The sequence below is a fragment of the Rhipicephalus microplus genome, chromosome 9 (genome assembly GCF_043290135.1).
Source record: "Rhipicephalus microplus isolate Deutch F79 chromosome 9, USDA_Rmic, whole genome shotgun sequence".
Classification (NCBI taxonomy): Eukaryota; Metazoa; Arthropoda; class Arachnida; order Ixodida; family Ixodidae; genus Rhipicephalus; species Rhipicephalus microplus.
In genome coordinates this window covers 40,229,497-40,255,177 of record NC_134708.1, presented here as the reverse complement: position 1 = coordinate 40,255,177, position 25,681 = coordinate 40,229,497, and the positions used below count along the sequence as shown (strand labels likewise).

The window sequence follows — 25,681 nt, the reverse complement described above, 5'->3', positions numbered from 1 at the left end:
AGGATCAGTGTTATCACCTTTCCTTTTTAACATCGCGATGATGCCGCTGGCTCGAACGCTGAGATCCATATCAGATCTCAAATTTTCACTTTATGCAGATGATATTACCCTCTGGATGACAGGCGGCTCCGATGGTCACATTCAGGAAACTCTGCAGACTGCTGCTGACAGGGTGGTGGTTTGTGCGGGTAACATGAATCTGACCTGTTCACCCACTAAATCTGAACTGCTCCTCCTTCCTGCCCATCGGGGCTCTGAAAAGCACATCTCTGATATACAAATAACACTGAACAATACACCCGTGCCTAAAGTTGACAGACTCAGGGTGCTTGGACTACACATACAACGAAATCGACTAAACACACACACCATTAAAGCACTTCAAACAACTGTGGACCACACTCTACGCCTTATAGGCAGGATATCTAATAAGCATGGCGGGCTACGAGAGGCAGAGCTCCTCCGCCTCATCCAAGCCTTCGTCCTCAATAAAGTGACTTATTCTCTCCCTTATCTGTTCCTTCTGAGAAGAGAACAAAATAACGTAGACACTTTGTTACGTAAAATCTACAAATTCGCTCTCGGAGTCCCCATTCGAACGTCCACCGCACGGCTCATGGAGACAGGCACATTGAACACCTTAACTGAACTTATTGAAGCACACTTAACTTCACAATATGCTCGTCTTTCCAACACACAGACCGGAAGATACATACTCGATACCCTCAGTATCAGGCCAACTCCAACCACTAACGCCAAACACACTATTCCGCGTGAAATACACAAGAATCTACTCATTCCGCCGCTCCCTAAAAACATGCACCCTGTGCACCACGAGCAACGTCGACGACAGCGTGCAAAAACTCTCGAAAAACGATTTTCTACTTCTAAAGAAGTGCTCTACGTTGACGCTGCCGAATACAGTACTCGTCCTTTTTTCGCCCTCTCAGTTGTGAATTCGCTAGGTCAGATATCTGCTGCTGCTTCTATTTCTGCTTCCTCTTCTGAGGAGGCGGAAGAAGCAGCCATAGCTCTGGCCCTTACAGTTCCAAATTATTCACTTATTATTAGTGATTCAAAAACTGCCATCTACAATTTTGGAGCGGGTAGGGTGTCCAAAACAGCCCTCTCCCTCCTTTTGGCCCATCCCCCGCAACAAGACACGGCTTTAATATGGACTCCCGCGCACGCGGGCCTTGCCGGTAACGAGGCGGCTCACGCCAGCGCCCGAGGATTTACGTTCCGGGCGCAGGCGCTGGAAGAGCCAGGCCCCGTTTCGACAACGGCACCGTTTGCTGCGCGGGATCGCCTTTTAACATTTCACGACATCTGTAGTCACTACCGCCTTGGTCGTTTATCCTTACCGCCGCTAACGTCGAAATCCATACGAAGGCGCGAAGTACTGTGGCGACAGCTGCAGACTCACACCTTTCCTTCTCCTTACATTCTTCACCTCATGTACCCTTCTCTTTACCCGTCCTCCTCCTGTAAATATTGCTCCGCACAGAAAGCAAATCTTAATCATATCATGTGGGGGTGCCCTAAGCACCCCCCTCCACCGTCCCTTCGAAAACTAATTAGTAATGAGGAGCAGTGGGAGGCTGCCATGCGCAGCTTGAAACCCGACGTCCAGGAGGCCATCCTGGGTTGGGCAGAGAGGGTTGCGGAGGACTATCGAGCGTAGCAATCTCTCCTCATCTCTCTTCCATTGCACCTTTCCTTTACAAAGGAAAAATAAAGTTTATACCTACCTACCTACCTTAAAAAAATTGCTGAAGTGGAAGCCCGCGCAATGCTTTGCGAGCAGTAGTGACGCCAGCTTTGGCCTCATAAGATCTCAAACGTGCTGTATTTTGGTGGTGTCCACTTAGACATCAACTGGCTTCGATTTGTTAGTCTAAAAGCAGCGTTAATTAAAAATGAAAAGATGGTTGTTTTCGATGAAATAATCCGCAGGTGCTAGTATCGGTGACTTATAATATCCAATGAAATTTGTCTGGAATTCGAGGCTTACTGAAAAAAAAACTAGTCACACAAGAATACCCTTTGAGCACTATCTCACCCGAAAATGTTGCCACGTTGCCCCGCCGTGGTGGTCTAGTGGCTAAGGTACTCGGCTGCTGACCCGCAGGTCGCGGGTTCGAATCCCGGCTGCGGCGGCTGCATTTCCGATGGAAGCGGAAATGTTGTAGGCCCGTGTGCTCAGATTTGGGTGCACGTTAAGGAACCCCAGGTGGTCAAAATTTCCGGAGTCCTCCACTACGGCGTCTCTCATAATCATGTGGTGGTTTTGGGACGTTAAACTCCACATATCTATCTATCTAAGGTTGCCACGTTTAACCGTCACCCCCGGAAGCTTTTCAGGCCTGCGCGTCACGTGACGTGACGTCGACGACGTCACATCGCGCCGGCCGGCCGGCCGCCCTTCGCTGGGTGGCTGCGCCAGCCGCGAGCGCTTGCCGCGAGCGCCCTTCACGCCTACCGACTCGGGCGAGGTGCCTTGACACCATGTCCGCACGATTTATCAAGGTATCGATTGATTGTATGGTTTAACGCGCCGACGCAACGCAGGCGATGAAGAGCGCCGTAGGGGAGGGCTCAGGATCAAGTTTGACTACCTGGGAATCTTTATTGTGTGCCGAAATCTCGTACACACGGGCGTTTTTGCTTTTCGCCTCCATTAGAAATGCGGCCGCCGCAGCCGGGTATCGAAACCGCGCCCTAGTGCTCAGCAGCGCTACGCCTTAGCCACTGAGCCACCGCGGTTGGGGAACTTATCAAGGTATCAAGAAATAATGAATATCGTGAATGGAATAATGCATATTTATTTATCACAGCCAGACGCCGTCTGTACAAATATCACAGTGCGCATTGTTCTCGGTCCAGGCAGACGACAGGCAACACAAGGTGTTGCCCTTAATGCTGAAAATATGCCAAAAGTACAAAACACAATATCTTGCCACATAAAACTCAAAACAAAACAGATTGTAACAGCAAAAACATCCCCGAGCTTTGGAACAGAAAAAGCACACTTTCATTTAAATTGTACGTTAGAGGAAAACATACCATTCGTTTATCATAGTAGCAGTAGCAACACAAGGTATCAGGTTCAAACACTTGCCAAAAAATACAATACATAAGAACACTGGTGACTAAATTGTGGTCCACAGCATGATAAATGACAGAAAGAAAAGTAATTGTACTGCCACAGGTAGGTGCATGTCCTAGGGAAAAAATCAAACAAAAATCTAAGAAAAAACAAATCACAGTGCACAACATGTCTGTACACAGAGTGCACAAGGAAAGTGTACACAGCTTAGGTACCAAAACGGACTGTACAACTGCTACAGTAGGCACCGAGGCAGTTCGAGTTAAAAAAAAAGAAAAAAAGTACAGCACTTTTAAAAGCTAACAACTTGTAAAGAGATACAAAACTGGAAACAAGGCTCATTTTACATAAGGCAGAAGTATACCAAGGAAATCAAGTCATGACATGCAATCAAATACACTCTGCGCAGTTTCACAAGAATAAATGTGAAGAGAAAGACGCGACGCTTGGAAAATTACTTTCCAAGAAAAATTCGGGCCTTTCTATTTTTCGCCTTCTGATCTTTTTCAATGCGTAAAAGATCGTTCCTTTGCTTGCACAAGTTGTTGAGCATTATATTTGCTGCACAGTTTGCAACCAATGTGATGAGGAGCTCGTAGGTGTGCCCGTTTTCACACGTATCTATGTCCTCAAGCCTTGGCAGAGAGTCCAGTGTAAGTTGCCGAACGACATTCTTTTGGTTCGGCCCATGGAGAAACTGGGTAGAGGTACTTTCCGTCATGAGCTTTCTAACTACAACCTCTGTGTACATAACTACTGTGATTACAAGAGCAGAAGGAAATTTGAGGCCACCCCGATCCAGTTGTGCGATTAAAGAATGGGTGTCCTCTCCTGTTTCGGCCGTATTTCGGGTAACGACCAATTGCCTCTGGCAGCTTTCACACTTGAGAACTTTCATTGCAGCGTGTGCACAATACCCACCAACATAACCAATCACCGGCATTTGTGCTCTGAGCTCATCAAGGTCAGCATCGCTAACATGAACACTAAAAGAAGTGCCCGCATCCCTGACACTGTCCGTCTCTTCGATGCCTCTGAGATCATCGTTGCTCATCCTTGGAAGGGCATTTTGAAGGCGAATCCTTCCCTCGGTTTCGCAAAGCTGGCGAACAGATATGTGATACTGCCCACCAGCCATCTGCCTGTACTGTCCAAAGCGACTCTCGAGGGTATCCGTCTGGACTTTCCCTAGCAGAATATACTTAAAGTGAAGCTCACTAACGCAGTACTTCACCAATGCCAAAAGGGATTGAGCAGAGAGCCTGAAGGCACTCAATGTCTCCTGGGTAAGTACTCCGGTGTCGTGCCTATAAAATTCCCACACATCGAGCCATGTGATAAAAGCGCTTAGAAAGCTTGCCTTTGGGTCATCTGTGTGGTTTGACATGGGCTCTTCGTAAACATTACGGTGATGGAAGTCCTTACTAGGTGTCTTTACATTGACAATGCTCCACCAACGAAGAATTATTTTGATGAACTCGGCGGTTGCTGTAGCATGTTGAAAATCAGTATGACCCTTGCGAGCGGCCAGGGCTTCGGCTACGTGTGGATTAAAAACCTGCAGTACGAGTTTGACGTCCTGTCGTTCAAAGCTGCTTGGATTTAGAGCTTTTGACGTCAAGCCATACCCAGACTTCAGAAGCAGGGGTGACTCCTCTTTATGCAAATCTCTCAAATGCTTAAATGAAGCAGTCATCTTGCATTCGGGATGAACTTCATTGTTCGAAAGCTCGAAGCGTGGGTAGAAAAAGCAAGTTCCAGCATTTTTCTGGTTGAGCCAGTTATTTTTTATGCATTTAAATAGATGCACAGCATCCACCACGTAAAATAACGGCCGATCTGGGTCTGCCGGATGCGGGTAAACAGGGCTAAGCTTTGGTTCTGGCAGAAACATCTTCATTGCCTTCCTGTTCAGCGAGTTATTGTCACAGACAACGGCTATGACCCTGTATCCAATTTCTTCTAAGCCCAAGATCACCTTCTTCAGCATGCAATGAAGATCTTCACCCTGTAAGGCTTTTACCGGAAGAATGTGCGCCACCTCCTTGAATGCGCTCAGCAAACTTTGTATCATAAACACGTGCACCGATGTGGCCGCTTCGTTGGAGTTAACTGCTGCACCACATATGTTCCCACCTTTGTAATCTAAACAAGGTTTGATATAAATCTCGTCAAGCATCAGCGTCACAGTGTGTTCATGTGCCTGCAGATGTTTGAATCTCTGAGACACGTACTGAAGGAAAGTGTCGTCAGAAGAATCAACTTGTGGGCACATTTGAATAGACGAGCACACTTTTCTAATAGTGCTTGGGTGGGGCAAAGTTAGTGCACCTGTGCTTCTCAGGAACTTGTAGGCATGTGGTGATATTGTACGCAAGATGCATGCAAAGACCATCACCTGTGCGCTATACTGAATGCGCTTTGCAGAAAGGAGTAGTAGCTGCTCCTTCATAAAGTTCACCGTCTCTTTCTTGCCTTCATCAATGCTGGCTTCCAATTTGTCCAGAAGGGAATGTATTGCTTGAGCCAGGTGGCGATAAGTGCAGCGCTCCTCAGACAGCATCGACAGGTTGTTCAAAATTTCCAACAAGGAACTTACTTTTTGAACTGAGTCTGGTACAACAGCGCTACCAAGGTTCTTGATTGGTGAACCTTGATAGCAGGCAAAGACTTCAAGGTTTGCAAACACGGTCAATGACGCATTCAAACAAGGTTCACGATAGTCGATAATGTTCAAAAACATGGAGCACTCTTCTTTATGAATCACAGTCCACTTCGGAGACACTGACACCCCTTGCAGGCGAGCCCTTAGTTCTTCGAGGGACGAAAACCGGTCTCGTTCTTGCTCCGCTTCATATGACGCCAGCGACTCTTCTACAGCACGGGCGAGTTGGGAGGCTTCTTGTCGGCTCCTCTTGGCGTCAGGGGTTTCTCTCGTGCTCTGGTCTCGTACTGATAGGTAGGACGGACAGCCGGGAAATACCGTTGGGACAGATCCAGGACGCAACCGTGGTACTGGGAGTGCAACTTCAATAACTCTCCCAGTCCTTGGATCCGTGTACGATGTCGTCTTCTCGATGCATGAAGCGTCGAAATGATCCGCGCACACCTGCACAAACGTTTCAAGAACGTCTGAGACGCCACTTCTCAAAAGAAAAAAATGCGCTCCCGTTTGCATGACCGTGTTTACAGTCCGTGTAGCTAAAACAAAGTCTACCTACGTTTCGCAAGCATCTAAATAAAAGCGCTGCGCTAAGCGGTACAAGCAACATGAAAGGAAACACGGGAGCGTGATGTCACCGCACTCCACGAAGCGCTTCCACCGAGAGCTTGCAAGAATGGACGACACCACGGCACTGTTAGTGAACAAAGCGCAGCTGACCATCCTTGCTGCGAACGCTGCTGGCGTCAGCGCTTCGCGAGGCCCGGCGGCCACACGCTCAAGTATTTCCCATCATAGGTTATTTCTACCCGAACAAGCAACGACAAGCTAAGAACGGGAGCATCTCAAATTCTTACCTTAGTGCACGAAGTCGGCACGAAGTCCTTCCTAGGAATGGCGCGTAGCCATTGTTTGAGAGCGTCGGCGTCTTTAGGGAAGGAAAACACTTGTATCTTCTTTCCTGTTTTGTAGTTGCCGGTGCATCCGGGTACACAACACTTATTCGGCATTGTCGCATCACTCCAGCATCACGCACGGAAACGAAATTGCCGCAAAACAACAACGGAAAGCAACAAACGCGAAACACCGTCAACACCACGCCGCCGAACCGTCACCACCGCCGCCCGCGCTGCGCTCGCTGCCGCTGCGGCTTCCCCGAGAGTCGGCCGGCCGGAAATGACGTCAGATTGCTGGGCGCAGGCCTGAAAAGATTTTCCGGGGGTGACGGTTTAACTCGTTGGTCGTGCAACGGAAACGCTCCTTCTCAATCGCGAAACGCCAACAGCCCATCACTCCCCTAGTAAGATGGCTGCCGCAGTCGTCGTCTTACGGTTGGCACGGCTTCACTCGTGGGCAAGAATTTCCACTCCAGCAATTTTTTTCAACCTCCTGGGCAGGACAAGTTCCGGGGCCAAGGTAAACGCAGCTATCCACGTGACCACGAAAAACTGTGACGTGGTCACCGCGCCGACGTCACAGCATCCGCGATGTCGCAGGCATAGAGGAGCAAATAAACGGTATAGAGCGAGCGCAATGTACGAGTAAGCAACTAAATAAAGCGCGAAATCTTGACTTCGGTTTGGTTACATTGCCCATGCGTTGACTTGGGTGTTCCGAGGGCCTTGGCATCTGACTCTGTCGCACTGCGTGCACCTAAAAATTCATCCTAATTAACTTCTAGGCTATATTTGTCCTTGATATCTCGCAGATGTGTACGCGCCACATAAATCTCATCTCCCTCTTCGTCATTCATTTGGGTATAGTGCACCACGACAAGCACACAAGAGAGTGTCCATGTCTTGGTGCGCTATACCCATATGAATAATGACCCCCAACCAACTAGCACGGCAATGTGCTCTCGCAAACTTCTCTCTCATCATCTCGCCTTCGAAATGCTGTGTCGGTGCTCCTTTAAAATAAATGCACGTGTGAAACAAGCGCCTGTATATATATATATATATATATATATATATATATATATATATATATATATATATAGATAGATAGATAGATAGATAGATAGATAGATAGATAGATATATATATATAAGGGAAAGAAGTGTATACCTAAGGGCTCGTTTTTCCGTGTTTTTAACACAATATTAATGAGATATAACAGACAGTAATGCCAAGGAATGTACAGGGGAAGTTACTAGAACCAATGGAATGTAAATAAGAAGAAAGAAAAGTGGATGAAAAAATTACCAACTGTGAGCAGGAATCGAACCTACGACCTTCGAATTACGCGTTCGATGCTCTAACCACTGAGCTATCACAGCGGCCCTCCCTCCGTCCACTTTTTTGGGTTTATCTGTGAATTTAGAAGTAGGAGTGGCAATCAGCGCCATCTATAAGCCAAACGACGAGTGTGAAAACACTCTTATGCGCATGTTTGGCGTCACGTAGCACGTGAACTTATTATGAGCGGGCAGCTGATTAATTGTCCCTCTTATACAACCTAAACACACCAAGTCTGCCAGTACGAGACCCTCGTTCAATGAAATAAGGGAAAGAAGAGTATACCTAAGGGCTCGTTTTTCCGTGTTTTTAACACAATAATAATGAGATATAACAGACAGTAATGCCAAGGAATGTACAGGGGAAGTTACTAGAACCAATGGAATGTAAATAAGAAGAAAGAAAAGTGGATGAAAAAATTACCAACTGTGAGCAGGAATCGAACCTATGACCTTCGAATTACGCGTTCGATGCTCTAACCACTGAGCTACCACAGCGGCCCTCCCTCCGTCCACTTTTTTGGGTTTATCTGTGAATTTAGAAGTAGGAGTGACAGTCAGCGCCATCTATAAGCCAAACGACGAGTGTGAAAACACTCTTATGCGCATGTTTGGCGTCACGTAGCACGTGAACTTATTGTGAGCGGGCAGCTGATTAATTGTCCCTCTTATACAACCTAAACACACCAAGTCTGCCAGTACGAGACCCTCGTTCAATGAAATAAGGGAAAGAAGTGTATACCTAAGGGCTATATATATGCATATATATATATATATATATATATGCACAGGCTGCGCACAGACTGTGCACAGGGAGGCCCGGGGGTCTCCTTGTGCACAGCCGGGAGGCCCCCACTACACGCGTAATCCAGAAGCGGGCAAGGAATTCGCATTGCGCCCGCTTACCAGCCTCTACGGGGCACCCCTCTTTTTACGGGCACCCTCTTTTTACCCTTAATACGGGGCACCCCTCTTTTTACGACGAAATGTTGACAGGGCGCCGAGTAGTTGAAGGCTTAGAACTTCCTAAAATGCCCGCTTACCAGCCTCTGCCACAATACGCGGCACCCCTCCTCCTACGACGAATTGTTTACGGGACTCCGAGTAGTTAAAGGCTTAGAACTTCCTAAAAAAGCTCTTTTTTGCCCCACACCGAACCGCCAGTGCCAGAAAGCGCCGTCTGGCCGGGAGGAATGCGTTAGTGAAAGGAAACCTACACAGACCGCTGACATCAGAAAGGTGAAGGGGAGAAGGGGGAGAGAGATGAAGGGGGAAGTGGAGGGAAGAGTGGAGGGGGGAAGTGGAGGGAAGAGTGGAAGGGGGGCGCCCGAGGGGAGTCCACCGTATATTATTTTTCTCTTCTTCTTCTCTTTTTTCTTCTTTTTCTTTTCTTTTTCTTTTCCCCCTTTTTTTTTCTTCTTTTCTTTTTTTTCTGCTTTTTTTCCTCTTTCCTTGCCCTCTGATCGGAGATTGTATAAAGCTGAGCACCAACAAACTCTATCTTTAATCCTGATGAAGGCCAGACTCTAAACCGAAACGTCGAAATAAACCACGTTGTGACCGCTCACGGAGGATCTACTGGACTATATATATATATATATATATATATATATATATATATAATTACGGTCACTTGAGTTTATTAATCGCCATCGCTATCACGAATGTGGATGCAAGACTGTATTTGAACGCGCACGCGCAATAAAAGCATCAACTACTCATCTTATTCATATCACAATGACTGAGCTGTGTATATGACGCGCAATCTGACTGTAATAACACGCGGTTTTTAATATTTTGATATCCATTCTTTTATTGTTGTTTTATCATTATCTATCTCCGGTTCTCGCAGAGTTATGCTGTGTGCACGAAGTAGTGATTTCTGCTCTTTGGTGTTCTACATTTTTATATATGTATATATATTTATTTATGTTTTTGCATGATATTGCCACATGGTTTGCTTGGGTGAGATCGAAGAGTGAAGGAGGACAAAGACGATCTCTCTGAGCCGCTGCTTGGCTAGTCGACTCAACGAGCCCATTGTATCAAGTTTGTCGTGGGTAACGTGACAGGACTGGTGGAGTTGCTGGGTACAACGTCCCACGATCCACCCGATGCCCAAGACCCCGCCCAGCAGCCGGAACACAAGCCCTGCACCCATGGACACTCCTGTTCATAGAGTAAGCCGCCGCCAACGAAGCCTACCGCCTGAGACACCAACCACTGACGCAGCGACTATGACTTCGACACAAGATCCCGTTCAAGCTCCGACACCTTCCACGCCGATCTACTGCACCGTCCAGAACCCGCTCATGCCTAGCCCCTTTCACGGAGAGCAGCATGAAGATGTTGACGACTGGCTGAGTGAGTTCGAACGTGTCACAGCAATCAATTACTGGGATGATACCGCGAAGCTCCGGAACGTGTACACTTGCTTAAAAGACGGCGCCAAGACGCGGTTTTTGAACAGGGATGATGTTCTGACATCTTGGCGCGAGTTCCAGAGTCGCCTCCTGGAGACCTACAGGAGTCCCGACTGCCGCGAACGGGCGGAGCGTGCACTACAATCACGCATCCAAATGCCCAACGAGACCGTCTCCATGTACGTCGAGGACATGACACGGCTTTTCAAGCGAGCGGATCCTGCTATGGCAGAAGAAAAAAGTTGCGCCACATCATGCGTGGTGTGAAGGAACAACTTTTCGCTGGTTTGGTGCGTAGTCCCCCCAAAAGTGTTGCTCAGTTCCTTACTGAAGTGGCAACAATGGAGCGAGTACTGCACCAATGGTGTTGCCCTGTTTGACCGTCCGAAGTGAATGCTGCCTCAACTCCCGAAATTTTCGCCACCCCTGGGAGCAAGAGCCCCGAATGGATTCGCAAGATCATCCGATCTGTCGTCCGGGAAGAAATGGAAAAGATGTACTGGACAAGGCAAATCGATGTTGGTTCTATCACCAGTGTCATCCGTGACGAGGTCCAGCAGGTCCTGCACGCCCATCGTTTTCCGCCCGTGTCATGTCGGTTGATCAGGAAACGGCTCCTGTGTCTACTGATAGTCGCCGTCGTACGTACGCGGAAGCCTTGCGATCTGCCACGCCTCTTTCTGGTCAAGGAGTCCCGATCCAGACAGTGCCGCACGTCCCGATCCAGACAATGCCATACGTCCCGCTCTAGACAATGATGCCGTCAGTCGCGATTCAGTCAGCGCACGCTGATTTGGACATCGATATTCGCCGTGCATTGACGCGTGTCACGCACTTCGGGTGAGGCCCCGCCGATCCAACATCGACGTGCGGCAGACTCGCAGGCTTCCACTTTACGCTTCGGCCTGCGACGCCTGAAAGGCCTCGAAGTGGCACATTTCGAATTTATTTGCGGGTTGGTCGACCCGTGCGGGGTTGCACGTGTGGTGATGTGTGGGCCTGACCGACGCACTCATAGAGCAGACACGGAGTTCGATTACACATAAACAAGCATTTAATTGGAACACTGGCAAAGGCAGGAGTTAAGAAAAATAACAGAGAGGAGTAACACTGATACGCAAAGGAAAGAACAGCTATATAACAAAATATGCTAAAAAACACTACAAAAGATGCAGACCAAAGACAAATATGCGGAATGTTAATAAAATAACGACAAAATGGAAATCAGAAAAGAGGGTTACAAGGAAATAATTACAGAATGATCATTGGTCGCGCTGTTGAATTTAAACGTGCGACGCAGCGCACACTACAAATATTTAAAAAAAAAGGCTGGTTAAAACAATTTAGCAGTTAAAAAAAAGTCACAATAAAAGTTCCATACGGACCAGGCCAGCTCTTGGTGCACGTAGGGGAGTTGACGGGTGCCGCTGAAGGTCTCGCCGGCTTGGTAGACGACGAGGGTGCCCGGAATTGCAGCCGTCTCAATACGTTGCGCGGGTCACTCAATGCTCGCCGCCTACGCGAGACTCGCGACACCGACGACCGCACTTGTTGCTGGCTGTACGTCAACTGCTCTTCCGATGCAGTTCAAACCTCCTCAGGGGCGTCCACGTGCTCCCATCTCATCTGGGAGTAATTTTCCTTGGTGAGACCGCTGGTTTCCCTTCCGGTCAGGGGCAGGGAAGACGAGCCGGCGCCACGCGGGGTCGTTAAAGTCGCCGGATGTCGTCTCCCAACACAAAAACGCCCTTCCTTGGAAGATGGGGCCCGCGGATGCTCCGAAAATTGGAGTCGTTTGTGACATAGCCCCCTTCTTAAGAATATTACTTCGTAATGTTCAAGGAAATCACAAACGCTCAATGTTCGAGAGCCTGCCGTGTTCCGGTTGTCCACCAATGCGTTTTCTTTTTCGCGCGCACCATTTCGCTGACGTGGACGACACCGCAGACAACACCTGATGCACTACGCTTCACGGTCACCATAAGATGAAAGTCATAACTCGCGCACAACGTCATGGCCACACACATTCGAAAAGAAAATCACAAAAATACTGCACGATTTAAGGACAAGGCACGTAGGCATTCTTTCGTGCCACATATTAAAACAATACACGCTGTAAGTGGTATTGAAAAGTCACTTATTGACACGCAGCTTTCAGAAAAGATGAATGAGTAATAAATCGGCTTGATCATTTGTGCACAGTTCTTGAACATGCTCCAGACTAAAGCGCTTCCTTTCAAAATAATAATAAAAAGAAAAAGTCTTGAATAACATAGTGCCATGTTTATCACACATGCGTACCGTGATAGACTTTGATTATACGACCAACCGGTCTCCTTAAAAATCCAACTAATTAAAATAACCATGTCCCTCAAACAGAGCTTCCCTAACTAAACACGTAGTAAGTTCAAACATAAGAACATCGTCTACAAACACACGGACGACACAAGCAAACAATGAATTAACTAAGCTATTGGTCCCCCTCATTAATGGAATGCTCCAAAATCGAAAAACATAAATGAACATTGTTTCAACCAACAAGTCATTTGCCTTTAGGGTTACCTTTGAGTTCCTATGTACGTAACCTTTATCCGTGCTCGAGGTGGTCGCGCTTTTGGGGGAGCCGTTCGAAGCCACCAGGGCAGACAAAAGAGTGTACGGCCGCCACATGGACGCCTGTTTTTCGTTAGTCTACCCTGTGGCAGCAAGCCATCGTCGACACCGCGTTCTGCGGAAATAGGCCTTGCAACCACGTCGTGTCGTCTAGCCATAATGCGCTCCTTCCCCGTGCATTCCGCTCCCCGAACACAAGAACGGAGTGGTGGGGGTTGGCTCCTCCGAGCTGCAGGAACAATTGCCTGTCTCACCCCCCTACCCTTCGGGTGGTTCGGGGCATGGGGAAGTGCTCCCCTCGCGATTGTCACGACGCGCAAACGAATTTTTCGTTGCGTTGTGTCACGTTTGGGGCTCTCATTTGCATGGATTTTCTTACAGCCTTGGCTGCTTTCTGTACTTTTCGGCGTCTTTTTCGTTTGGCACATTGCCTTGTGCACTTTTTTGGAGCATCAGCTTCCATCAAATCTTGAGCATAACTACTCTGGTTCGTCTGAATTGATACACTGTGAACACAGTCGGGATTATTTCTTCTTGAATCAATGCTATCCTCACTTGAGGACAGCTTAACCGGCTCCTGAACAATGCAAATAGATTCCTCAGGGCTGCGCCGCTCACACCTGAAAGAACTATCTACAATTGTACTGTCCTGTCCACAATGCACTTCAGCACATGGCTCTGACCCAATGTAATTACAGGGGTTCTCACCTGCCGATCTGGTAGTACTGCGGACTTCAGTGTCAGCTGCCATAGAGACGAACATACATGGTGGCTGTGGCGAGTCACCAGCAGAGGGTTTTTCTGTACCATTCGAACCCTGCCGGCACAGCTCCTCGTCACCATGTCTCCAGCTTTCATTGGCCACTTTTGCCACAAAAGCGCTTTCTACAGCTAACACATTAGGTTCAGGAATGAACCTACTGTCCGCCTCCCAAGTACTACCAGCCTGCCTGGCCTTCGGCGGCTCTACACATTCGGGCTCTTTGCATCTTTTATGCATTAAATCAAAAGCCTCAAAATCGCGCCGCCTGCTTTGAATCTTCAGGCGCAGTTTCTCAACGTACTCATGGTACGACTGTGCCAACTTGTTCGGGGCATGGACGGTCGCACTATTAGAAATTCTAGAGCCTCAGCAGGGGTCCGACTGCGTAGTGAGCGGTCCTAATTTCAAGCGCTCTTTCGCTTCTTCTATTCTGAGTCTGGACCGCTCTTTTTCATGTTCCATCTCGAGTTGCATATTTTGCATGTACCTAGTGCGTTCTGCATCGCGCTCCTCTTTAAGTCTATTTCGTTCTTTTTCGACGAAGTTGTATAACTGCTTGCCTACAAAGCCAAAGCCTTTGCCCTGTTCAATTAGCTTCTCAAACTCCGTGTCGTCCATTGCTATAAACAGTTGTCAACCAACAAAGCAATAAAAGGACGTCTACATACTGCACGCTCAGAGTTACGACTGTCTCCCAGACACCACCACGTGGTCGGCCAGTCCTGCCGTGGACGCCAGATAATGTCACACACTTCGGGTGAGGCCCCGCCGATCCGACGTCGACGTGCGGCAGACTCGCAGGCTTCTACTTTACGCTTCGGCCTGCGGCGCCTGAAAGGCCTCGAAGTGGCACATTTCGAATTTATTTGCGGGTTGGTCGACCCGTGCGGGGTTGTACGTGTGGTGATGTGTGGGCCTGACCGACGCACTCATAGAGCAGACACGGAGTTTGATTACACTTAGACAAACATTTAATTAAAACAGGGGCAAAGGCAGGAGATTACAAAAATAACAAAGAAGGAAGAACTGATACGCGCGATGGAAAGAACAGCTATATAACAAAATATGCTAAAAAAACACTACAAAAGATACAGACTAAAGATACTGAATGATCATGGTGGCGCTTTAGAATTTAAACGTGCGACGCAGCGCACACTACAAATATTTAAAAAAAAGGCTGGTTAAAACAAGTTTACGGTTTAACAAAAAAAGTCACAATAAAAAGTTCCATACGGACCAAACCAGCCCTTGGTGCACGTAGGGGAGTTGACGGGTGCCGCTGAAGGTCTCGCCGGCTTGGTAGACGACGAGGGTGCCCGGAATTGCAGCCGTCTCAATACGTTGCGCGGGTCACTCAATGCTCGCCGCCTACGCGAGACTCGCGACACCGACGACCGCACTTGTTGCTGGCTGTACGTCAACTGCTCTTCCGATGCAGTTCAAACCTCCTCAGGGGCGTCCACGTGCTCCCATCTCATCTGGGAGTAATTTTCCTTGGTGAGACCGCTGGCTTCCCTTCCGGTCAGGGGCAGGGAAGAGGAGCCGGCGCCACGCGGGGTCGTTAAAGTCGCCGGATGTCGTCTCCCAACACAAAAACGCCCTTCCTTGGAAGATGGGGCCCGCGGATGCTCCGAAAATTGGAGTCGTTTGTGACAACGCGCAAGTCTGATCTCTGGTGTACGCCAGACAGATGACCCCTCTGCTATCATTGCGGTGAGGCTGGTCACATTTACCGCGAATGCGCATACCGGCATTTTGGACTGCGCGGATTTCCCGTCAATTCCCCTCGTCCCCGAATTGGTCAAAAGCCAAGAGATATCGAAGAGTATCTCGCGCAACAGCGTGCACCCTTTACACGACGGTAATCGCGGTCACCATCTCCGAGGAGACCCGCAGCCACTGGGCCACGTTTTGGGGTGACGGCACGGGAACGCTCCCCGAGCCCTCGTCGGGAAAACTGAAGGCAGGGACCATCGGGGACAAAGTCTCTGGGACTCAAAGTGCGGAAGACTTCCCGTCGACGCTTGCACGCAACGCCAAAGGCATTTCGTCAGAGAATAATCGCAGTACCGAAGAAACGCCGACATCCACATCTGAACCTAGTGACCGCGTGTCACTCGACATACCTGTGCTGATTGACGGTTTTCAGGTCAGTGCGTTGGTAGACACTGGTGCAGACTATTCGATTATCAGCGGGAGGCTAGCGAAAGATCTCAGGAAAGTGATCACGCGGTGGAATGGAACGCGAATTCGAACAGCTGGAGGACACGTTGTACCACTTCTGGGTCGCTGTAACGCAAGAGTGAAAATTCGTGCGTCAACGTTTGTGCTCAGCTGCCTCGTTCTTCGCGACTGTTCGCGTCAGCTGATTATCTGCATGGGCTTCCTTCGGGAATACGGTGCCATCATAAATCTCCGTGAGTGCATCGTGACCTTCTCGACATAAGGCGCAACAGAACGAGACGCTGATAACTGCTGTAGAACTGCGCTACGTGTTGCTCACGACAGTGTGACGCTGCCACCTCGAGCAACTGGTTCCATCGAAGTCACTTGTGAACACTTCCAAGACGGCGACGTGGTGGCTGAAAGCAACCTATCACTTCTGCTGCTCCAAGGTGTGTGCGCCGCCCGAAGTGTTGTGCACGTCCGTGACGGGCAGTCAACGATACTGGTTACGAACTTCAATTGCGAGCACCGGCATCTTTTCCGCGGAACCACCCTAGCTTATGAAGACTCTGTTGCCGACGTCACGGAGTGCTTCGCGTCCGAGGAAACGCATGAGGATGAGGAACTTCTAGACCACATCGACATTAATTCGACGCTGTCAGACGAGAGAAAGGCTGCACTTGATGACCTTTTAAGGGAGTTTCGATCTTGCTTCGCCTCTTCTTCTAAAGTCCGTCAAACACACCTCACGAAGCATCGAATTAATACCGACGATGACGTCCGCCCCATCCGACAGCAGCCTTATCACGTTTCTGCCAAAGAACGCGAGGCTATTCAGACACAAGTAAAAGAGATGCTCGATGGCGGGATTATTCAACCATCCAGCAGCGCTTGGTCCTCGCCAGTCGTTCTAGTGAAGAAAAAAGACGGAACGCTGTGATTCTGTATTTACTACAGGAAGCTTAATAGCGTCACAAAAAAAGACGTCTACCCGCTTTCACGGGTCGACGACTCCCTCGACAGGTTACGACGCGCGAAGTATTTTGCGTCCATCGATCAAAAGAGTGGCTATTGGCGAATTGAAGTGGATGAACGAGACCGAGAGAAAACCGCTTTTGTGACTCCAGACGGACTTTAAGAATTCCGAGTTCTTCCCTTCGGCCTCTGTTCTGCACCAGCCACTTTTCAGAGGATGATGGACACAGTTCTCGCTGACTTGAAGTGGCAAAGCTGCCTTGTCTACCTCAATGATGTGGACATCTTTTAGGGGCGAAGCTCCTTGTTTAGAAAAAGTTTATTTACAGCATGTACAGAACACAAAGGCTTCATATCATTCCAGTACAGGGCACATACACTTCGGCACATCTATATTTCACGACTAACATCACTACGTTACAGTGAAGACATTTGGTCTAATATACATGATTATGTTGGCGCACATGTACACAAAAGTTCCATGTGATATCACGATACAAGGGTATAACGATACAATAGATCCAGATGAAACACAATTTGTAACAAATGAAATCATATATAACAACTCAACGGGCGCTGCTTAGCACCAAGTCGGTCGAAAAATGAGTTGTATCCTTTCGTGTTCCACCTTGACAAAAGGGCACGACCAATGCCACAGAAACTCTTGCTCCCCGAGGAAGAAAAGCTCTTCGGAGAGGAACGCGAGGATCTCTCGTCTCATTCTCCCCAGTATCGGCCACAAAGCACGTCGGCGGCAATTGGCAGCTATGGCCTCACATCGGTTTCTCCAAAGGCTGAACAGCCCCGCAACTATTAAGAGAGCGGAGAAGCGGCTACGCGGAAATCGGCCGTTGGACACGAAAGTTCGCACACCCTGTCCCCGAAAACCGGCATTAACCGCACGCCAAAAAAGGCGGGAAACCACACATTCAAACGTCGCATGTCGATTGGTCTCTACCATGACGCAGTTGGGGCAAGTGGAAGTGCGAACTACCTGCCATCACTGCAAACGATCTCGCGTGGGGAGCAAGCCCCAGCCCAACCTCCAGACAAAGTCTCTGAGATGCCCTGGCAACACTGCGGCAGTTATTGGTTTCCAAGCGCGGTTCAATACAGATTGACGATGCTGGGGCACTAAGGGCCGTAGAAGGGCGGCCATTGTGTCCACCACTTTAGAATCGGCCACCTCTTATCTCTGGGCAAGTAGCTTCCAAACGTCGGTGAATTGCCAGAAGGGCTCGATACAAAGATGGTAATTCAGTTGATTGGGGACCTTTGTTTATTTGGCTATCCGGCAAGAAGACACGTAGTGATGGCCCCAGATGGTAGCGAGCCAGTGTCTGAGCGGGTATGTCATCATTGCTTAGTATTCGCAATAGAGTGCGGAGGCACAATGTAGAAGCCGCGACGGAAACGTCAGGGAATGCAAAACCGCCTTGATCTCGCGGTTGAGCTAACGCTGGACGCGATAACAATTCTGTGCCACCAGACCAAAAAATGAACTGATGCAGCTTTGCACTTTCCTGCAGACGTGGAGCGGTGGTTTAACAGAATGGCAAAGGTACCAAAATTTTCCTAGGTACACCGTTTGAGTTAAGTATCGGCGTTCCAAGAGGGGGAAGTCGAAGTGCCTGGCTGCTTTGATATCATTTAGAAGAGTTTGTACAACCGATGACCAGATGCGTGGGTTGGGCGTCCCTCGTATGTAACCACCAGTGGCACATACCCGAAATAGGTATAACACTTGACCTCCAAGGTGGTTCCAGTGAGAGATTTCTTCTGTGCGTTGTTTAACAATAAAAAATAGTGCTCAATGTGCATGCCAATGGCTGCTAATGGGGAATGAGAGACATGAGCATTCGGCTTTTAGTCAACGCGCATCTGCGATCCTCATTAGCAGCCATTGGCATGTACATTGAGCACTATCGGACAAGAAAGGGATGCTACATTATACTCGCTGGGTGTAACCTCCTTAGCTTTAGAAAGGTTTAGCGAGCGTTGAGCCGCAGTGCCATGAATACAATGAACTTGTATATACCATGAATGAACTCAAGGTGGTTAAAAATGAGAAGTAGATACGAAGCGCAAGCCGTAAGAAAGTAAAAGCCGAATTCTCCTGTCTCTCATTTCTCATTAGCAGCCATTGGCATGTAAATTGAGCCCTATCTGACAGGGAAAGGTTGCTACGTTATACTCGCTGGGCGTAACCTCCTTGGTTTTCGAAAGGTTTAGCGAGCGTTTGGTCGCAGTGCCATGAATACAGTGAACCAGAATATACCATGAACTCGAGGTGGTTAAAGGTGGGAAGTGGACCCAAAGCGCATGCCGTAAGAAAGTGTGCGTGTGCCACCTCTCGTTTAGTCCTTGGAATGTCTGCTGGATGGCGGTGCTTCTATATGGGGAATATATGATAAAAAGATGCGAGATGGTGGGACTTGGAGTGTTGAATAGATGAACGAACGGACACACAAACAGATGCATGGATGGACGCATGAACGGACGCAGGGGCGGATGCATGAAAGAACGCAGGGACGGGCGCACAAACAGACGCATGGACGGTCACACAGACGGACGCATGGACGGACGAATGCTTCGCCCCACTCTCCATCATTCACTCCGTGGATATGCTGCCATTTTTTCCGAGAGCTTCGAAGAACATCTGAAGCGTCTGAGAAAGGTTCTGGAAGCCATTCGCACAGCTGAACTCATGCTGAAACCCCAAAAATGCCATTTCGGCTACGAAGAGCTGAAATTTTTGGGACATGTCATTAGTGCGGATGGAGTGCGACCTGATCCACACAAAACTGCTGCTGTCGCTGCCTTCCCTGTTCCATCAGATAAAAGAGCAGTGTGCCGTTTCCTCGGCTTGTGCGCGTATTATCGCTGATTTATCGCCAACTTCTCGAAGATAGCTGAACCTCTTACGCGACTCACCCGAGATGACGTGCCCTTTACTTGGGGCGCAGAACAAGATACAGCGTTCACAGAGTTACGACAGAGAATGCAAACAGCCCCTGTTCTTGCCCATTTTGATGAGGACGCTGCTACAGAAATTCATACAGATGCCTGCAACGTCGGACTTGGCGCTGTCCTTGTACAACAACACGGCGGCGTTGAGCATGTGATAGCTTACGCCAGTCGTACTCTTTCTCGAGCCGAGACCAACTATTCTACGTCAGAAAAAGAATGCATCGCAGTCATGTGGGCGACGACTAAATTTCGGCCTTACCTCCCTTCAAAGCGGTGACTGACCACCACTCGCCCTGCTGGCTGGCAAATCTCAGAGATCCATCCGGCCGTCTCACACGGTGGAGTTTGCGTTTGCAGGAGTTCGATATTACGATTGTGTACAGGTCAGGGCACAAACACGAAGACGCCGACGCGCTTTCTCGAGCGCCTGTGGGGAACGCTGTCAGGGGCTCCGAAGATGCAGATGCCTTTCACGGAGCAGTTAGCGGCTCCGAATTTATGTCAAAGCAGCGGGCAGATGACGAATTACGCCCAGTCATTGATTCCCTGGAAGGCCGCAGCTCTCAGGTCCCTCAACTCATTGCTCGCGAATTGTCCTCTTTTTGTCTAAGAAGAGGCATTATTTACAAGAAAAACGCCCGTGTTAGCGACAAAGCCTTCCTACTCGTTGTTCCTACCGACATGCGTGATGAGCTCCTCCTTGCGTGCCACGACGAGCCCACGTCAGGACATTTGGGCTATTCGCGAACTCTCGCCAGAGTACGCCAACAGTATTACTGGCCGCGACTCTAAACTAGTGTACATCGATATGTGAAAGGCTGCCGTGAGTACCAGCGCCGCAAGACTCCGCCTGTGAGACCCGCGGGCCTGCTCCAGCCGATCGCACCACCACGGACACCGTTTGACCTCGTGGGAATGGACCTTCTCGGGCCCTTCCCTTTGTCGTCCTCTGGGAACAAATGGATTATAGTTGCGACAGATTATCTTACTCGTTATGCTGAAACAAAAGCGTTACCCCGTGGCACGGCCTCTGAAGTCGCGCAGTTCTTCGTGCACCAAATCTTTCTACGGCATGGTGTCCCGTCATGCGTGATTATGTACAGAGGGGCATCGTTTACAGCACGAATGATGGAGGACATTTTTAAACTGAGCTGCACAAGTCATCGAAACACAACGGCTTATCAGCCGCAATCCAATGGACTGGCATAGAGGCTTAACAAGACCATAGCAGACATGCTGTCAATGTACGTGGACGTACAACACAAAACCTGGGACGAGATTCTTGCATACATCACGTTTGCTTACAATACGGCAACGCAAGAAACAACGCGATATCCGCCTTTCCGACATGTTTACGGACGCAACGTGCGAACCATGCTCGATGATATCCTTCCGTGCGACCAAAGCAATGATTTTGCTCAAGACGCTGAGCAATACTCTCAATACGCCGAAGAAGCTCGTCAGCTAGCTCGCATAAACCTCAGTCACCAACAAGATGCAGACGCACGACGTTACAACCTCCGCCATCGAAATGTCACCTACCACCTTGGGGACCGAGTGTGGGTGTGGATCCCTGTCCGGCGACCAAGCTTATCGGAAAAACTCCTAAGCCGTTATTTTGGACCGTACAAGGTTCTTAGACGAGTCACAGATGTTACCTACGAGCTATTTTCGGACGGCGCAGCATCTTCTCGTCGACAGCTTCGGCCCGAAACCGTGCATGTCGTTCGGCTGAAGCCCTACTTTACACAGTAGCCCTTGTGGTTTCACGTGCTACGACATGCCGTGACTTAGCGTTGCTGCATCTGTTTGTGTTCTATTGTGCTTTTATGCCTTTTCTTTTTGCGCTTGGCGCAAGCGTTGACGAAACTTCCTCATTTGCGCTGCGAGTACTGGCACTCTCCCTCTTTTGGTTCTCTATGTCTGCGTGTGTATGCCTTCATTTTTTTATTTACGAGCATCGAGTCGATGCTTTCAAAGGGGGCGGACTATTGCCACATGTTTTGCTTGGGTGAGATCGAAGAGTGAAAGAGGACAAAGACGATCTCTCTGAGCCGCTGCTTAGCTAGTCGACTCAACGAGCCCATTGTATCAAGTTTGTCGTGAGTAACGTGACAATATCTAACTTTACCGCCAACAACACTTCACGCTATGAATTGTCTGATCGCTGATATACGTCGCCGATCTTTATTATCCCATGTGAATCGTATTTATAAGCAAGCGCGTTGACATGTACTTGTTACTTTGACAAGGACTGGTCCACCAGCCGAAAAGTCAGTCAGAATATATATTGTTGAGTCATACAATACAAAAGATCATCAGACATCTTGGACCCGTAGCCGATGGCTAGTCCTGGGTCCAAAAAGAAAATGTATGCAGTGATGGAGGCTTACAGTTACATAAAAAAGAAACTAAAACTCCAAAACACAGGGTTTTGTACAGTATTATTACAGGCATTTTTTAGCATGCGATCTTCGGGCCCCACGGCAATAAAATCAATAATCGCGATAGTGTCAAAAGGTGAACGAACGCAGGCAAATCACTTAAGTGTACATATTAACATAAACAAGACAACTCAGAGACATGGATATTGTTACAGCGAGCTGTGATGAAATGGCTTTATTTACAAGAGGTGAGCGATGGTCGTTTGTGGCAGCGCACTGCGATCTTGTCTTGCCTGTGGAGAGGAAGACTCTTCGTCTTCCTCTCCTTCTCTTCTCTGCCTTTTACTAGCCCGTTACATTCCCCCGCAAGCAGACGAAGCCAGTAGGGCGAGTTATGATGCACACGGAGGGTAGAACGGTTTCAGGCGAGCAATGTGAGTGAGCTGCGTTCTGCTCGATCGTCGACCATTGGACAAAAAACGAGCTATTACGTAAGCGAGCTGGCTGAGACGCTCCAAAACTATAAATGGGCCTGAATATCGTGACAGAAGCTTTTGACACAATCCACGCTTGCGTTGCGGTGTCCAAAACAACACCAAGTCACCTTTTTTGAATAATACCGGTTCGTGACGGTCGTCGTAACGTTCCTTCGAGCGACGTTCAGAGGCCAGAGTTCGAAGACGAGCGATTCGACGAGCTTCTTCCGCGAGGCACAGGGTGTTCGATACAGAGTCATTGTGTACAATGAAGGGTAAGAAATTGTCTAGAGGGCTTAGTGGCAACCTGGCGTACAACAGATAAAATGGGCTGAAGTTTGTTGTTTCATGTTTCGCCGTGTTGTAGGCGTACGTAATAAAAGGCAGCACTTCATCGCAGTTCTTGTGATTGGAAGAAACGTACATGGCAAGCATGTTGATCAGCGTTCTGTTTGTCCGTTCGACGAGGCCATTCATCTGCGGATGATACGGTGTGGAATGACGGAACTGTGTCGTACACATGCGTAGTAATTCTTCAATGGCATCAGCAGTGAACTGACGGCCATGGTCGCCGATAATAACACGTGGTGGGCCATGGCGCAGGACCACGGAGTGGAGCAGGAAGACTGCCACGGATGCAGCGGTAGAAAAGGGAATGGCTGTGGTTTCGGCATACTGCGTAAGATGATCTACGCAGACGATTATCTAATGGTTTTTATTGTTAGATAACGGAAATGGACCCATAATGTCAATTCCTACTTGTTCAAAAGGCGTGCTGGGTAGTGTTATTGGCTGAAGGGGACCTGGTGAAGCGGTGGCTGGGCGCTTGTGACGTTGGCACGTCTCGCAGCTAGCGACGTAACGTTTCGTTGTTTCGTACATCTTGGGCCAGTAAAAGTGTTCCTGCGTGCGGATCAGCGTTCGTATGAAGCCGAAATGACCGGATGTCGCATCGTCATGCATAGCACGTAGAGCATCAGAGCGAAGGCTCTCGGGAACAACTAGAAGAAAACGTGCTCCATGTCTGGAGTAGTTAGTTTTATAGAGCAACTTTTCTCGGACCGTAAAGCGACCGCTGTGTTGGGAGGCACGTGCAGCGGCAAAAAGAGGATCCAGGTTGAGATCGTTACGTTGTTCTCTCTCGAAGTCAGCCGCGTTCGGGAACGTGCTTGTAACAGCGGCAAGGCAGTCGTCAAAATTCTCAGCATCGCAGTCGGTATAGTCGCAAGAGGAATCCGGGAGAGGCAGTCTGCGTCGGCGTGACGACGGCCACTCTTGTACGACACCGTAAAGTCGTATTCCTGAAGTAGCAGCGCCCAACGTGCGAGGCGGCCACAGGGGTCACGCAAACCGACCAGCCAGCATAACGAATGGTGATCGGTAATTATCTTAAATGGCCTCCCGTAAAGATAACAACGAAACTTTTGTACGGCGAAAACAGCTGCCAGACATTCCTGTTCCGTAACTGTGTAATTGCGTTCAGATTTGCTCAGGCATAGGCTGGCATATGCCACGACATGCTCGGCGCCATTGTGACGTTGTACAAGCACCGCGCCTACACCGATACCACTAGCGTCCGTGTGGACCTCAGTCGGGCAAGATGGATCGAAGTGACGCAACAGTGGAGCTGACGTTAGTACAAACTTAAGTTGTGAGAATGCGGCGTCACATTCTGGTCTCCAGTTGAAGGTTGCATCCTGTCGCAGGATGCTTGTCAGCGGGTACACGACCTTCGCAAATCGTGGAACAAAACGACGAAAATATGTGCATAGGCCGACAAATGAGCGAAATTCTCGCGCGGATTGTGGTGGTTTAAAAGAGCTCACTGCTTCTATCTTGCGAGGATCGGATCTGACGCCATCCTTGTCGACCAAGTGCCCCAGCACCAGAGTTTGAAGTTCGCCAAAGCGACATTTTTTTTTAATTCAGAACCAGCCCAACTTTTTCGATGCAGTCGAGAACAAGATTGAGACGGTTGTTATGTTCCTCAAACGCACAGCCAAAGATCACAACATCGTCAAGGTAGCACATGCATATCTCCCATTTTAGACCACGTAATACTGTGTCCATAAATCTTTCAAAGGTGGCTGGAGCATTACAAAGGCCAAAAGGCATGACGTTAAATTCAAATAGGCCATCCGGAGTTACGAAAGCAGTCTTTTCTTTGTCGGCGGGTTCCTTAGGTATTTGCCAATAACCGGACCGCAAATCAAGCGTTGAAAAGTAGGAAGCGGCGTGCAAGCAATCTATGACGTCATCAATCCCCGGTAAGGGATATGCATCTCTCATCGTCACAGTCTTTAGACGCCTGTAATCTACACAGAATCTTCAGGAACCATCCTTTTTCCTGACAAGAATTACCGGGGCTGCCCACAGGCTGGACGACTCTTGCACGACACCTTTGTTTAGCATGTCTTTTACTTGTTCGGCGATAACTTTGCGCTCAGAGGATGACACTCGGTAGGGCTTTTGGTGGATGGGGTGTGCAGAGCCGGTGTCTATTCTGTGACGAGCGCGAGACGAGGGTAACTGAAGGGGCGCATCTCTATGTTTGAAGTCGAAAGCAGCAACATGCCGAGAAAGGACCTGCACCAGCGCTTGCTGTTCCGTTGTACTGAGAGTCTTGCTGATCATACCAAGCATTAGATCTTCAATATTGCGAATATCACAAGGAAAGGAAGAGGTGGTGAGGTCCGTAACTAGTGCTGCTATTGAGCTGCATGAGGCTTCATCGAAGAGAGCTATCTCCATCCCGCGAGGAAGCACAACCGGTATGGCAGAACAGTTCAGCGCCCACAGTGTTGCTACTCCTTTTGTCATGCACACAACAGAATAGGGTACAAGTATGTCCTTCTTAGAACAGTTCTTGCATAGAGGCCCCACTACGAGGTCAACACAAGCCAC

General features: G+C 48.9%; 2 protein-coding genes and 1 non-coding gene across 3 annotated transcripts in view; 1 reads left to right on the top strand and 2 right to left on the bottom strand.

Annotated features, from left to right (window-relative positions):
- Nucleotides 1-25,681, top strand: part of LOC142772230 (endothelin-converting enzyme 1-like) — a 70,660-nt gene that overhangs the window by 30,906 nt on the left and 14,073 nt on the right. The gene's annotated exons all lie outside the window — the stretch shown is intronic.
- LOC142772078 (uncharacterized) lies at nt 209-7,005 on the bottom strand. Its single transcript, XM_075874189.1, has 3 exons — nt 6,629-7,005; nt 5,344-6,218; nt 209-254 (listed from the first exon to the last, which is right to left on the bottom strand). Exons 1-3 carry the CDS (start codon nt 6,779-6,781, stop codon nt 209-211), a joined length of 1,074 nt encoding a protein of 357 aa, XP_075730304.1. The 5' UTR covers nt 6,782-7,005.
- TRNAT-CGU (transfer RNA threonine (anticodon CGU)) lies at nt 7,977-8,049 on the bottom strand. Its single transcript has one exon. It is a non-coding gene; the product is annotated as a tRNA-Thr (tRNA).

Coding starts and splice junctions, on each gene's coding strand:
- LOC142772078 (XM_075874189.1), bottom strand. CDS start 6,781: ATGCCGAATAAGTGTTGTGTACCCGGATGCACCGGCAACTACAAAACA. Junction 6,219..6,628: donor TGCCGACTTCGTGCACTAAG/GTAAGAATTTGA, acceptor ACGTTTGTGCAG/GTGTGCGCGGATCATTTCGA. Junction 255..5,343: donor TCTGACGACACTTTCCTTCA/GTACGTGTCTCA, acceptor TGTGCTTTTCAG/AGCCCCGATGGGCAGGAAGG.